Source organism: Falco rusticolus, chromosome 4 (genome assembly GCF_015220075.1).
Source record: "Falco rusticolus isolate bFalRus1 chromosome 4, bFalRus1.pri, whole genome shotgun sequence".
Classification (NCBI taxonomy): Eukaryota; Metazoa; Chordata; class Aves; order Falconiformes; family Falconidae; genus Falco; species Falco rusticolus.
This window is the reverse complement of record NC_051190.1, coordinates 93,659,486-93,675,068: the sequence shown is the minus strand read 5'-3', so window position 1 is coordinate 93,675,068 and position 15,583 is coordinate 93,659,486. Positions and strand designations below refer to the sequence as shown.

Sequence of the window (15,583 nt, the reverse complement as noted above, 5' to 3'; positions counted from 1 at the left end):
CAGGGAGTAACAAGTCATCTTCATTTCTTCAAGTCATATAGACAAGGAAGAAAAATATTGAAGGACAGGCACAGTTCATTAAAGCAGTGAGTGCCTTAATGGTTTTGTTGTAGAGGAAAAATAAAGAAGAAGAAAGGAAGGACAACTTATCATGTGTTTGTTCATGTTTAGCTGTTGTAGTAGTAGAGCTAGATGCACCTATTAAATGCATTTAACTAGCAAACTAGTTAAACTAGCCATCCCAAAAGTCGGTGGCTGAGCCTAGCTGGTTTTAGTCCCACAAGCATGCTCTGTCTGGGCAGAAGCAGCACAGAAACACTCCTTGCTTCAGCAGGGTCCGTTTCCACCTAACCCTCTTGTAGCAAGTTTTCAGCATATTGGCTTTTACTAATCACTGAACAAAATGAGTGCAGCTGCTTAAGGACCAAGTCATCCTGTGGTCCAGCTTGGGAGCCACTGAAGAAGGTGGCAGTGATGATATAAAGAGATGGTTTTAAAAATACCTCCTTCTCTTTTTAATGTCATTCTCAAGCCATGCCTTAGGATCTGGTATTATATCATAATACAGACTATGGCTAAATATTTTTACAGGTTGTCTTTTTCTTTTCTGCTTATATGTAAGCTAATATAGAATTAGCTGATGCTCTTCCTACTTTCTCTCTTCATTACCGCCACAGCAATACTGAAGTGAGCATGTATTTCCAACCAAATCCATCAGCCTATGGCTTAAAACTAGGCATGTGGTAAAGTGCCTACACGTATTTCTCACCTTAATCACAGACAAAATCTAACACTGTTCTTAAGGCACTGATTTCTGCTAAATGTTGGAATAGAAAGAGAAACTCACAGGGCTAATGGTCATGACATTTCCAGCTCCAACTTCTTAGATGTTAATGTTGGAGGAAAAAAAACCTCAATAAGCTATGAACTTTTGGTCATTAAATAGAACTTAAATACGTTCCTCTGTGAGTAGTAGTTAAAGCTGGATGAGGAATGATGAGAAGCAAAATACTTTTCAGCTGAGTTTTTTAATGTATTTGCTTGATTGATTTTAGAATTGATCAAATAACAACCTTTTTTATTGAATGGACTGTTTGCCAATAAATGACATTCATTGTCCAATGCTACTCAAATAATTGTGTTTTATACATGCTCATATCCGCTGCTTTTACATTTTGATAGCAGAATTAAGAAGGCCTTCATTTGGTAGAGCTTGGTGATCTCAATGGATATAAATGTGTCGACAAACCATCTTTTGTGAAAACAACCATATTTCACTGGAAAATTTCCAGCACGATACAATGCCTGTGGACACATCCATCTGTCAGACCTCACTCTTTGATCTTGAACCGCCCGGTGAATTTAGTCAGAGGCAAATATCTTAAAGACCCAAAGACTCTGAAGTTATGTGAAATGGCACCAGGTAAGGGGTGATGTGAGAGGTTTCCTGCCAGGAGAGACAGCTATGCCATAAGCGTAACTTGTGCTAAACTCAGAAGAAATCTACTTGGGAGAAAGTGTTTAGAAATACCCTCCTCACAGGGTAATCTTCAGAGCTTACACTTTCTGAGAAAATAAATTGCCTTGGAGATAGAAATCTGTAGGAAACCTAGCTTCAGTTTCAGTCTTTACAGATGAGCTTGGTTCTAAGAAAAACATTTTTCTGAAAAAGGAATATGGCCGAAAGCAAACTGAACACAAGGCAAATACGGCACTATTCCTCCTTGTTAAATTAGCTGATGCTCAGTGATTAATACTATTGTTCAACTCAGCTGTTAACTCTTAGCAGATTTCCTAGTGCTTAATTCCCAGATAATTTCAAAGAGATTTATGCATGAGCTGGGAGTTAAGCACAGACTTAAAAGTGGTACTGACACAGGCATTGTATAGACATATATTTAACACAAAATATTCTGAATCGCAGCTTCAGCAATATCTTTAAGGACACTGAAGTTGAAGGGATTGCTCGCATTCCTACGGATCCCTGCAGCCTTGAGCACCACATTGAATTATGGTGTAGTAAGGGATCAGCATGAGTCTTATCTCTGAATTTGCCGAGTGGGATGAAACACTGAATTCTGGCGGTGCTGAAAGAAGCCTCAATCAGTTAGTTACTTCTCTTCTGCATCTGGCTTGGCAACCAGTCAAGGAGAACAACAGTGCTCATTTCCTATTCATGTATTATGCACAATTTGCTTTGAATACCTTGTTTATTCTAACACGAAGGCTATATTTTAATTTCGTTTTGGTGCTACATTACTGGGAAGATGTGAGAATTGAGGACACTACTCAACTATTCAGCCACAGATCAATAGACAAAAAGTTTTTAAATGGCTTTGAAATGCCTGCATTGATAAAGCTATATCCATTATTCTTCTCCCTGCTACTGGGGCAGAAATAATAAATATTTCAAGAATCTCAAAATAGATGGAAGTAGTAATATTGACTAAGCAGAAACTGTTTGCCAGGAGATTAGGCTTTAGTTGGTAGGATTTAAATATGCCTGGCATGTCAAAGCAATGTGACAAGCCAGTGTTTTCATAATGTTCTCCGTCTACCTCATAACTTGTTGTGAAAGGATGATGACTGTTGCCAGCTTGCTTTGTTCTTATTAATATTTCTGAAGATAAGAAAGTGAAATGGCTCCATTTCAGGAATTAAGTCATTTTTTTGTGCCAAAATACTGACAGAAACTCTTGGTGCGGGAAGATAAATTAGAGTTCTGACTCCTGCATCACAAAAAAGAAGTCAACATTGCTTGAAAGGAGCCTCGCTGTTCAAGCTGGTGTTACTTCTTTTAACATTGCAGATGTGAATGTCAAGCGAGTTTTCTGTGTGAATTTCTGTAATATGAAATGGAACAGGCTGTTGAACTCAGGCACTTTGAAGCTCTGAATTTAAAACGCAGGGATAATTTTAGGGAAGGGGAGGTCAGAAGAATCCCCAAGTGGAACACATGGACAATATTGTAACGTCAGCTGTATAGCACTATTCGCTGCCCATGTGTAGTGGGATATTTGCCTTGTTGTCTTTGCCGCTGATTATTTTCCAGCCCCCTCAAAACTGAACTTGCAATGCTTTACCCTCCCTTCATGCAGATGGTATTTGAACCCCTAGTGAATAACTCTGTATCCACTTCCACTCAAATCCAAAAAGCCAGCTCTTCCTCTGATTCCAAAATGGCAAAATTCCCACCTGGGGCCTTACCCAATGCAGCAACAGAAGTAGCCTCCTCCTAGTACAGCTCATGTGGACCAGCCTTCTCCTGGGCTATCCTGGTCCAGACATTTCTGTCTGTTTCTTATTCCTTTGACCTGGACACCCACGTCATTATGGCCGTTCTTTCTCTGCTGCAGTAAATACATTTGTTTTCTTACTAGGACAAGACCCTTTGCTGTTTAGTTGAGCTTTTCCTCTTAGGACCTCTCTTCTGGCACCATGCTGCTGTATGGACCATCTGTGCCTTTGCTTTGGCAGCGAACCCAGTCCTTATGCCTTCTGTACTAGGGACACACAGGGTCATTTTCCATCCTTCTCTCTTCCAAAGCCCTTCTCGTGATTGTTGCCCTTGGTACTCTACTTGCTGATGATGGTAGGTAAAAAAATGGATGGTGTCCATCTGGCACTTCAGTTGTGAAGACCTCTTCTGCTCTTTGCCTGTACTACTGCGTGGTTGCCTACCTTTTATCATCTTCTGTATATTCATCTGGGATTGGGAGCTCCCTGAGCAAAGACTGGCTATATTGAAACTCCTGTGAACACTGTAATGCTTGATCTGTGACTGATGCTTCCAGACTGTGCTGTGAGGCTGCATCAACAACCTGACAGAAAATACCGCTGGCACATGAAGGAAGTGATGTGAAAGTCAGGACCAAGATAAGAAGTGAAATGGTTTATTATGGATGACTCACAGGTAAATAGGAAAACTAGCCATCAGCACTTCAGAAAAGGACTCACTGCAAACTTTCACCTCCTTACCTTGCAATAATCCTTACATCACCCATAGTTACAGGACTGTCCCTTTGCATGGCTTTGCACACCTTGGTCTAACTGTTTCAGCTGACAGTGGTTCTTTCAATGGCACAAGCTCTGGGTCAGACACAGTTGAGACTGTGAGCCAGAATTCACTTACTTGCAAAGTGTGCATGTTGAAAATTGGGGAGTGTAGTCCTTCACTTTTCCAGTTTAAAAAAAGATACAACAGACACCAAAGGAGGATGCAATATTGCTGGAATATCACATAGCTCTTTAGTGGAAAAGTACTGAAATTCCTAACATATCTTACAAAAAAAAAAAAAAAGCAACAGAAAGCATACAAATATGTCCTATATATACAAGCAATACAACACAGCTGCCTTGTAAGCAAGGATTAATAGCAGGACACTGTTATAGAAACAGCACATATATTCCCCATGGAAATATAAACCCCCCAGAAATTTAGTCCATTCAAGGCCACAGAGCAACAATGTGCTGTTTATGCTTTTGTTTCCTAGTTGCTGAGATTGATATTTTACAAACCAGGTTTCTGTACATTTTCCATTTTGTTTAAAAACTACAAAGTTCTTGGATCAGCTTCCTTTTTTCCATTAAAAAAAATTAGCTAAATGCATTCCTCCCACATTTTTATATTTCTCTTACTTGGTTAAACCAGACAACACAAGGTTATTTTCACTGTTCAATGCAAGAGCATAATTGATGGAGCAATACCATTACAAAGTACTTCAGAAAGAGTTTTAGCAGAAAAACACAAGAGATTCATCTTAAACTCATGTAATTTAAAGAGTTCTGTGACAACAGCTGGGTACATAACTTCTAGGAAATGTGGATGCAAATTCAGACCAGAAGATAAGATCCGGTGAATTCAATGAGTTGCAGCTGCTGCATCTGACACAGACACTAACTACTACATCTAGCAACTACATCTAGCAATCTACAACATCAGAGGTAGACTGAGCCCTAAGATAAGCAGTCATCCATCTGCCTTATGGCAAGCTGCGGCTGGACATTAGGTGTCAATTGAATTCTCCACCACAAAACTTGCATTTGCTGATTTGCCATTTTAATAGTGGTTCCTGTGCAGTTCAGATGCCCTTTCCCCTCCCGTACGCTACCTGTGATTGCCAACTGTGTAACGAAGAAGGTCATTCGGGATTTCCGCTTCCTCCTCCAGGTAGAGAAGAGCACAATGGTGTTTCCAGCAATTGTGACAATAAAGAGAATCCAAAGAGTCACCAGCTGCTCTGTCTGCATTGGAGGAAAGGAAAAAAAGTGTATCAGTATGTGGGTGGGTAGTGACTTGGGTTAAGCCAGTCAGTTATCCTAGGACAAATGAGATGAGAATGGAAAAAAGGAGTGAAATGTGAGTTTTGCCAATTGATTTCAATCATTTAGTCTAGAAGGTATTCTTGCTCTTTCAGAAAATACTTAACATGCATCACTGCTGTTGATGTTCATTCCAGTTTGATTTGCAGTGGCTGTGTATTACTTCTATCTTCACAAAACCTCTAGCAGCGTCTGTGTTTGGCACTTAACACTAAAATGAGAGGCAGCCCTCAGTTTTCCCGCGTTGCTCCAGCAAGCTGTGAAATAACCAGCTGCCTTACTTCATAAGGAATATTGATAGATGGTCTCCTTTGAAGAAATGGGGGAAATAAATACTTCCCTTCTTCCCAGCTGTAGCCAGTCTGGGTCATCCACAAACCCTACAAAATGCAGACATCTGCTCCATGATCTAGATGCGCACCAAGGTTGCAAAGAAAGCATGAGCCCACTGTAAGGAAAAGTAAAATTGTGTAGCGAGCGATACGTGATGACAAAACGTCCCCTAGTGGTGGTGTGTACAAAGAAAAGCAAGCAAAGAAAAAAGCTACTCACGTTCTCAAAGTACCAGGATCCTCTGGCTGCAAGAACAAGGATGCACATATCCCCGTTCGCTTGTTTCGGCGAGAGCACGCCCCACCTTCTCCCTCCCTTTGGCCTACCAAACCCCGCCTGGTCCTCTAGGTGCAGGACGGCCACTTTGCAGCAGCCACTCTGTAGGTTTCCCCTCACCATGTGAGACTGTGGTTTGTGTTTTCTCCAGAGCAGCCAGCCAGCTCTGAGCCCGAGAAGCACCGAGACTGGTGAGCGTAGGGTCAGCTTGGAGAAACTATTCTGCATTTCTGCAAAATTCTCACTTGTAAAAACCTGTCCTGTGTAAAGCTGTTTGCGGTGGCATGGGGGAAGGTGGTCCTGCCGCTCTTCTGCAAAGCCAAGTAGAAGAGGGGACTTTTTGCAGTAACAGTTTGAAGGGCATAGAGCAGGGATGCTCAGGAGAAAAAAAATCCTAATGTATCCAGCTGCAATAATATACACATTATTATCGTATTCAAAGAGAGAAAAAAATACACGTAATGGCTCAGCAGAACTGGTAAATAGGAAGGTAAACCCAGTTTCCAGAAGGGACCCCTCTCCCAGAGCCTGCTGCTCCCAAGCAGGTCCCTGCCTTTGATGTTTCAGGAGGAGACGGTCTGTATGACTGAAATACAGCAGCCCCTTCAGACCCTGCTCTGCCTTCTTGTGGCTTTCCAATGCTCCAGATGCACTGGTCTCCTGGATTCACATCCTAGCAACTGGGATGGGTTTCGGGTTATGTCAGTGCAGTCATTTGGGATCTTCCAGTTCCTGGCACCAACCCCATAATGTGGGAGATGGGTAAGGGCTGCAGCTGAAGAGGGATCCCAGCAGAAGTGACCCCAAAGGCACTGCCCTGAGCAAGCAGGGGGAAGGGGGCTGCCACTGAGACCCGCACCTGCCTGACGGGGCTGATGACGGAGCAGAAGGAGAGGAGGGCATGTCTTAAAAGCATTTGGCAGCTGCTAACCCATGGCTTTGTCATGGATGAGCAGAAAAGAGGGCTCCTGCTGCCTGCAAAGAGAAAACGGCTCAGCTGTGAGCGTGGGAAGGGAAGGTGAAATGGTGGGAAAGGAGCAGTGGCAAGGAGCTTCTCGCTCTGCCACAAGCTTTAGTGCCTCCTCAGCTCTTAGCCCCCTCATGGCCAGCAAGCATGGTCCCTCCTCTACTGACACTTGTGGGAACCAGCCTCAGCTTTGCTCCAGGTAGGTAGCCACGCTACCCTGTGGGCTATGCGGGCACGCAGGCAAGGCAAAACCCCGTGTATGAGCCACCTGAGGCTGCGCTCTCTGCCTGAACCCAGAGCTCAGCTTAAGCATACAATGACGGCTGTGTTTAGATGGTTTCACTTTTCCCAGCATGATCACTTTTGCCAGCATCATGTATGATCTGGGTCATCTCACCTAACTTTAAAGCTCTGAAGAGAGACAAGTACTCTAAATTGTCATAGTGCAGTCCAGATAATAGCAGTGTCTCAGAGATGAGTCACCATTCATCTCACCTACTTCAGGATGGCCTGTATCCACTGATTATAGTGACCTAGATGAGACAACTTGTGTGGGCTGGATGCTTAGCTTTTAGACAAAACAACCTCCACCTTTTCTGAGTGTTTGCAAATCTCTTGAATTTCTTGGAAACAAATTCCCTTCAAAATGTGTGGCAGAGACATAGTGGAACTATTTTTATGGGGATGCTTTGCTTTGAACAGGAATTGGAAGGAAGTGACCTTTTGGAAGGTAATTAAAATTAAAAAAGGTAAGATTTCATATCACTTTTGTCCTTGAAATCAGTGGGTTCTCCACAGGCTTTGATTTGTCTTCCATTTCAGAAAGGATCTTTCACATGTGAAGAAAGCTGAGGGGCAAGATTTGTTCCCATTTTCTCTGGTACAAAATCAGGAGAGCATTTTCTTGAAAGAAATTCTGTATTCCTATATTGTACTGATATGGGTATGAACAGAAAAAGGATGTGACATGCAAACCTTCTTACAATTCCTGCAGAAAAGTAGCTATGGAGCCACAGAGACTGTTAGAGGGGTGTTTCCCCACCATAGGGGTGCAGCACATACAGTCAGTTTAAATCCCCTCCTGCCAAGTTAAAAAGTGGTGCTTAACAGTTAAGCAATTTTAGGCTCAGCCTCTATGGAAATATATAATTAAACGAGCTAAAAAGGTAACCTAAGAGGTGCAAAAGCTGAATATAGGAGAGGTGAGTTTGAAAGGCCATAGACAAAGGAATAAAGCTAAAGTTTCTATTAATCTATTTGTGGTAGCTGCCATTCAGAGAGAGAGGAGAGAAAAGTATCTTATTCTTGGGGATTAAGGAGCTATAATAATAGAGAACTTAAATCACTGCAGCCTCTCTCAGTCTGTTAGCTTGCAGAATGAAAACTTCTGTGGTTATTAATGGGATGCCTACCGTGATAAAGGCCTTCATAGTTGCTAGGTTTAGAATTCAAAATTATCTTGATGAATCGGAAACAGGCATTGGAAAAAAACCCCAAGATGCTGTCCAACAAAGCAGAAGTGCAGCACTTCACAGTGTAGTGGGCATAATGACATCAGGTTGGGCAAGCCTTCAAAACATGCCCCCCCACATGCAGCACAGAAGGTGCCCCACAAGTGGAACGGGATTTAATAACATCACCCTATCACGAGAGCGATAACCACCGTCACGGGATTAACACTAGTCTCGTGTGCCTCTGCTCTAATCCTTCCACTGCACCCAGCAGCTGTACCGTACCCACTCCTGGGTGCCATGCCTCATGAGGCACAAAGCAATGAGTTGATAGCAGTCTAGAAGATATAGCCAGGCAATAAGACTTCATGAATTAAGTTGCTTAATCTAGTAAAAAGCAAACTGCAGGAAAATATGAACATAGCCTTGAAGTCACAAAAAGGCTGATGTAAAAAAGTAAAGGTATAGTCTCTTCTTCAGATCCCCTGGAGACTGGCTGAAAATCAGTGAACGAAAACTACAGAATTCAGGCTGATCGCTTTAAAAACTTGACTTAAAAATACACCATATATATAGATAGATTGATTGAGTCAGTGAAACCTCCATCTGTGAAGGTCTTAAAAATAGTTTTTAGATTAGAGACATAGCTGATTGATCCCTGAACTTCACTCCAGCTGCATTTTCTATAATTTTGTTTTATTCATCACCTTAAGGTTGTTTAGACATAGAGGTTTAGACATAGAGGTTCATGCCTTGTTTGTTCATCAAGCAAAAATCCTTTTTCTAACAATCCTCAGCAAGGTGATTTAGAAAAAAACATTGTTTAATAACATGTTGCACAGACATCAGAGGTATTTTGGATAAAAAGACAGATAAGAACATCTCCTAAACACCTGTGTAGGAGCTTTTGGCAAGGGCTGCTTTTGCAATGGGCATTGCTAACTGCATTGCATGAGAATGCTGCGAGGGAGACTAGTGTCATATACCAGCTTTTCTAGACTAGAAAAACTAAAGATGCTGGCAAATTAATTAAGGTCATAAACCAAAACAAAGTCAAGAGGATTTCATTGGTTTGACTATAACCATTGGATGCACTACCATTCCACAAGACTGCTGGGTTTGGAGCATGGAAGTGCTTGACATCTGAGGCACATATTCATGTTTTGTTAATTTTCTTAAACATTAAAACCAGCTTTAGTCAATGAAGCAAGCCTCTTCATGGGTGAAATTTAAGCCAGAAAACCTGTCTGAAGACTGTGTGCATTTTCTTCTGCTTGTAGAAGAGGTTTATTTTGTTTCTCTGACAAAATTTCTGAATCCATAGGCTGTGGTAAGTCTATCAAGACAGACAAAGATCATCCTTGTGAGCAGCTTTTATCAAGACCTCAGGAGAGGTTCAGCATCAATGGAAAAAGCATGTTTGTACTTGAACAAGAACTTTTGTTCTAGCTGCTGAGGCTGGTGGGGAAACAGCTGGGAAAAAATAGGTCGCCAGGTAAGTAATGAGCAAATAAACAGCAAAAGAGAGGGAGAGGTACTCTGTTCCTGATGTGTCTCTTGGCCTCTTAATGTGAGGAGGGGAGGCCTATAGAGAATTCGTGTCCTTACTGACCTGGTGCCTTCCTGCTCCACATCTTTGGTCACCTGGGTGAAGAAGGGGCACTGATCCCTCATATCACAGGTCAGGAGCTGCTTAAGTCTCTGAACAACTTCCTCTTGCTGGTTGATTAAATTCTGGAAATATGCAAATGTTCTTCCTGCTTGCCTTTCGTATATTTTAAAAATTATGTTTCTAGCATAGCCTACTGCAGCAATTGAGATCATAAGAGAGATGTAATCATAGAGCAAGCCAAACAATTCTGTAAGGATGTTCTTAACACATAAGAAGAACACATAAATCTCCTTGCTAAATTGGGGAACTGTCATGCTCATGGTCAGATTCACCACTAGCAGATTGCATTGCACTTTCCTAAGGGAGGGGAAAAAAAAGAAAAATATTTTCTTATCCTCTGAAGTAATCACTTTAATTGCAAGCCATGCAAGAAAATGGAGGGCCTTAGATTTACATTTTTTTTACCTTGTTGTGGAAGATCTGGAGTCTTGAACTTTCACTACTGAAAATGTTCAGGACAGATTTGCTATTTTAACAGCCCACATTTAGACTGGAACAAAAGAAAAAATACCACCCCGCCCCCACCCAAAAAATACCCCAACAATAAAATCAGGAAGCTTAGCTTTCCTGAGGCAGCCAGGTGCCATGCAGCTTGACTGATTTCAGTCAGGGATTTATAGTTCGTTTACTTCTATGGCAAATTGCACTTTGGACTGCAACACTAGAAGAAATCAAAGACAGTCATTGGCACAATTTAATTAAGGACTCTTAAAAGTACTGGCACAACCTCTGACATAATTCATAAATTTTTTAAAAATAAATTAAAACCCCAAAAATAAATAAACCCCCCTCTGTCTCATACTGCAAGACTCCTCCACAGCAGAAACCCTAGAGGAGACTTGTGGGGTCTAACTGGTGCCTACAGTTATCTAACAGGAGGGTGCAGAGAAGAGTGAGCCAGGTTCTTCTTGGATGTGCACATTGAAAGGTCTGGAGGCCACAAGTAAGAGTTGTAACAGGGGACATTTGGATTAGGCATTAAGAAAGGTGTTTATCCTGAGGGTGGTCAAACACTGGGATGGGAGCCTGAGAGGCTGCGGGATCTCCATCCCTTGAGAAAGCTCAAAACTTGAGTGGACGCTGCCCTAAGCAATCTGGCATAGTTTGAATTTGCTTTCGAGTGGGTGGTACAGGTGACCTCCAGAAGTCCTTCCCTATCTGAATTATTATGCACACACAAGTATGCGTAAGACCTAAAAGGTGCTTTTACAGATGTAATCAGATGAGTGCCTTGCACAAGCTGTATATTATTTATTGTATCATAAAAACGTGAACAACTCATCTTTGTGGGAATCTTATGTAAATTAAAGTTCACTCTGCGAGTAAAGAGTATGGGTGTAAAGGCTACTGGCATGGAAACGACATAAACATATTAGTCTTAGGAAAAAGGACTTTAAAAGTGTAAAATGGCATTTGTCTTATGCTTATAAGCATGGAGGCCTAAGATGAAGAATTCCTGCCAGGGTGTGACTAGCTTAAACCATGAGAAGTAAAGTGTGATGCCATTGAAGGGATCATGACTAGTGTTACTTTTATCAGCTACACAATAAAGGTTCTTTAATACATAAAAAAGAACAAACTTGGTTAAAGTGAAAACTGGAAACAACCATATTTCTTCTTGTATTGAAACTTTCAACACAAGTTGGGTTGTTGGGAAACAAACCCACGACCACACCTAACAGAAATCTGCTTGAAGATAAGCTGTAGGTGCATTACACATACGTTAGCAGTTCTGACTGTCAAAAGGGAATAAAGAGGCACCAAATATCTTACAAAAAGAGGGACAGTGGATGGGATACTTAGGCTAGAAGTAAGCTTCATACAGTAAATGTTAGTCACCTGCACGTGAAAGTTCAGATGATGAATTCAAGTCAGCTCCTAGTGCTCAAGAAAAGCTGCAAAAATGGCTGGATCACCCTTGATTCATTTGCTGGTAGCCCTGGTCTCAGTAAGCAAGAAACACACTAACATCTAGGAAGATCAATGAAATCTTACTCCCTAGCTGTCACAAGGAGCAACAATTGTGCTGGCCATCCCTGTAATACAAGTGCGTTTTGAAAGAATGTTCTCCATCTAGCAAGGCAAAACTGTAAAGATATTTCTATACAGCATCCACACAAGTTGCTCCTGAAAATTTTGGGAAAGCAATTTGATTGACACTAAAAAGCTCTGGGAAAACTCATGTGAATATAAGAAAGACTGAGAAAAGAGAAAGTTCAAAGCTATGTTTTATGTTTTGTCTTTGAAAGTGCTTCCACTAGGATTGAATTTAACAGGAACACACTTGGGCAGGCAACAAGACCTCTAGGAGTTGATTTCTGCTTTTTTAATTAGCGTGGTCTGGGAAGGAGCCTGATTCAAACTGCATAAATACTGGTTCAGTCCCAGGTTTGCCTCTGGGACTGCTGCTTTCTTCTTTCAATGGCACCGGTCATGCCTGAGAGTTTTCATGCCTCCAGCACAGCAGCTGCCTTACTGAGATGCTTTCTCACAGGCTGTGTGTGTTATCCGCCCAGCACAAGGCTCCAGGTCATTCTGGAGATCCTGGGATGCATTGCCACATGAAGCCTTCGCAACATGTCAGAGATGCTGGCAACCGTTGCTTCCCCATGGGTCCTTGTGGTTGGAAGAAGGGCACAGCTGGAAGGGACCCAAGCTGATGCTTTCTGTTCTGCTGAACCTGAGAAGCAGTTTTACATGAACTTGTGTCTATATGGTATTGCATTCATAGTCTGTGTAGCTAATGTGTTATATAGAGGAAAAAAAATATAATATTCTCTCCTCTTTAGACTTAGGGAAACAGACAAGCTGAGAAAGCCTACTCACTAAATCAGGACACTTCCTCACGGAAAGGAGTAATTGTGTTATTAAGGTTACTTTTTGAAATCTAGCAAAACTGTATCTATCTTCTTTGTGAATCCCCAGTTTTTTAAAAATGTATTTCTTAGCTCTAACTTCACCATCACAGATGAGTCAGGGTCTTTTCAGCGCACAACATTTAATGCATGTGAACTACTGTGATCTTTCCAAGCTCAAATAACAGACAAACAAACCACCCCTCATCCTGCCCTAAAATCCTCCGTAGGTGTGACTGGTATAGAGGGGAATATTTGCATTTAATAATAAATGGTAACAATTCAATTTCATTAGCAGATAGTTCACATTTACCACGCTCCTGTGTTTGGCACAAGATGAATAATTAATGAGGACAGTACTGTTCAGTTATTGCAGGATGTTTTTTGCCCACTGCACCCTAGGAAACTTCCACAGAATTAGACAAACAGATATCCCTGATTTTAGTGTCATCGGGAAAGATACATTTTTCATGGTGTACGTATTTATTTTTTCCTAGAACATTTTCAACATGAAGAGATGACATTAGGTTATGGCATCTCCATAATTGTATGATGTTAATAGCTCTATTTAAAACTGTGAAATGCTGTTCTTAATCACAAAAAGGGATAAAATTATTAAGTATGCCTAATCTGTTCAATGAAAACATCCTAAAAAACTGGAGAGATTAGTACTTTCTAGGAATATTTATTTAGGAGAGGCAGACAGATGCAAACCCTGTGGCTGTGTGGACCATGGAGTCAAAGTATGAAGGTTGCTAGTATAAAACCATCCAAATCACTTGGCTCAGAGCTACCCACCGTCGGGCTGTCATACAGCCAGATCACTTCTGTGTTGCATTTCAGCTACTAGATGAAGCCAGCCTGGCCAACAGCACTGCAGCAGCAGTATCACAAGGAGAACAGCTATTACATTCCCAGCGTGGCAACAGTCATTATGGCATATTGCAGAGATCGCGTTCAGGAGTTCCTGACGCCTTGTTTGTGTAGACTTAATTCTCCTCCTCTCCCTCAACCAAAAGATTGTAAAGTTATTTATAAATGATTTGATATGCCTATTTTTCTAAAAATGTATGATTATGTTTGCAGAGATTACTCCAGAAATTTGACAGCATGAATTATTATTTTTCTATTATGTATTCAATGATGGGATGCTCCGTGAGGTTTGCTGGAAAATCAGAATGAGCAATAGCATCGGCAAATGCTTTCCAGGAGAAAAAGAGACTCCTGCATTTGGATTAAATGACAGGGACAACAGATCCTGACATAAACAGGCTCTGCGGACACCTGGAGCCAAATCCTTTTTACTTGATAGTCCTACAAAGCAAGTCTATGCAAACCTCTCCACATATCTGTCTCCTCACCACTTTGCTGGAGATGGTAGCCCCTGACCTCTGTAAAGAGCATTAGGCTCCATGGATAAGCAGCACATGCTCTTAGATTTGTGTTTACACTGGCATGGCTACACAGTCCTGTTTAATATCTGAGCTACATGGGCTACAACATGCGGTACAGTGAATGCCTCAGTGTTTGGGAGAGGACAGCCACAGGCAGAATGTCAAACAGTCCTCCCTGAAACAAATTAGGAACTTAGATTACATGTGTAAAATCATTTGTGGTGGATTCGATATGCATGTTGTTTCTCCCGAGAGCTCTAACACTTCAGCATCACAGCTCAAGGGGCCAGGAGAGGGATGTCAACATGTGGACCAGTGGCTGGGATTCCCACCTGGCAGGGGAGACACTGGGGTTCCCAAACAACCTTGGGTGTAAATGACAAAACCTTTGCATCCTGCTGCACAGGTAAGGGCTCAGCTCTACACATCAGAAAACAAACTAAGAAAATGTACTGGATGATGAAAGACAGGCCACTCTCCTGGGAAACAGAAGATGCTGGTGGTGGGAACACAGTCCCACCAAGAAAGGAACAGTGGCTGGGACTTTTCTCCTTTTGAGCACTCCATCCTTTCTTCTATTGCATAAAAGTAGGGCATCCTGTTTCTCAGAAGACCTCTTAACAAAGAGGTGAGCCCTCTCTGAGGATGAGCACATGCTCCTACCATTGGGGAAGCTTTGGGGCTGTTGGGGCCCTGGCAAGGGGAGGTGCTTCCTCCAGCCGTGACCAAACCTTCCACCCCTGTGGACAATTAGGGCAAACCTATTCTGAGATTCCTACTTGTCTCCATGCATCTTGTCAAATTTCTAGAGTTAAGGAGGTTCTAAAGTGGAGCAAGGTTGCAGGTGTTCAGATGGTCCCTGTTCTTTTCAGGTAACTGTACTGGGCAGAGGGCAGCTAACACTCACTTAAAGCCCTTTCACACCTAGATTAAATGCATATGGGGGAGATTGTAAAGGGATGGAATGAACTCTCCCTTGGCCTGGGAGATTAGAGATGTAATCAATACAATTTGCACATCTGTTCTGAATTTGGTGCTGACACAGCCAATAGGACTTCTTGTGGTTTCAGACAATAACCTACCTGGATGCCTCATGTAAAGGCACCCGGGAAGAAATACAGGCTGGGTTTTCGGGGACAATTTGCCATAACACAGCAGAAAGACCTGAATGCAGGTGGGAATGAGCCACTGCTTTTGCTGTGGGAAGCACCAGCTCATCCTGCACGCTGAGCGGTGTGTGGGTGCCCCCAGCGCTCCATGCCGAGAGCCAGCCTAGTTAGCCCACGTGGCCATGGTCCCAGAGAGGCTTCACG

General features: G+C 42.2%; 1 protein-coding gene across 1 annotated transcript in view; it reads right to left on the bottom strand.

Annotated features, from left to right (window-relative positions):
- NPSR1 (neuropeptide S receptor 1) overlaps nucleotides 1-15,583 on the bottom strand; it is a 59,448-nt gene that overhangs the window by 41,145 nt on the left and 2,720 nt on the right. The window contains exon 2 of the mRNA XM_037383845.1: nucleotides 5,112-5,244. Coding sequence (XP_037239742.1) covers nucleotides 5,112-5,244 — 133 coding nt within the window. The remainder of the gene's footprint in view (nucleotides 1-5,111; nucleotides 5,245-15,583) is intronic.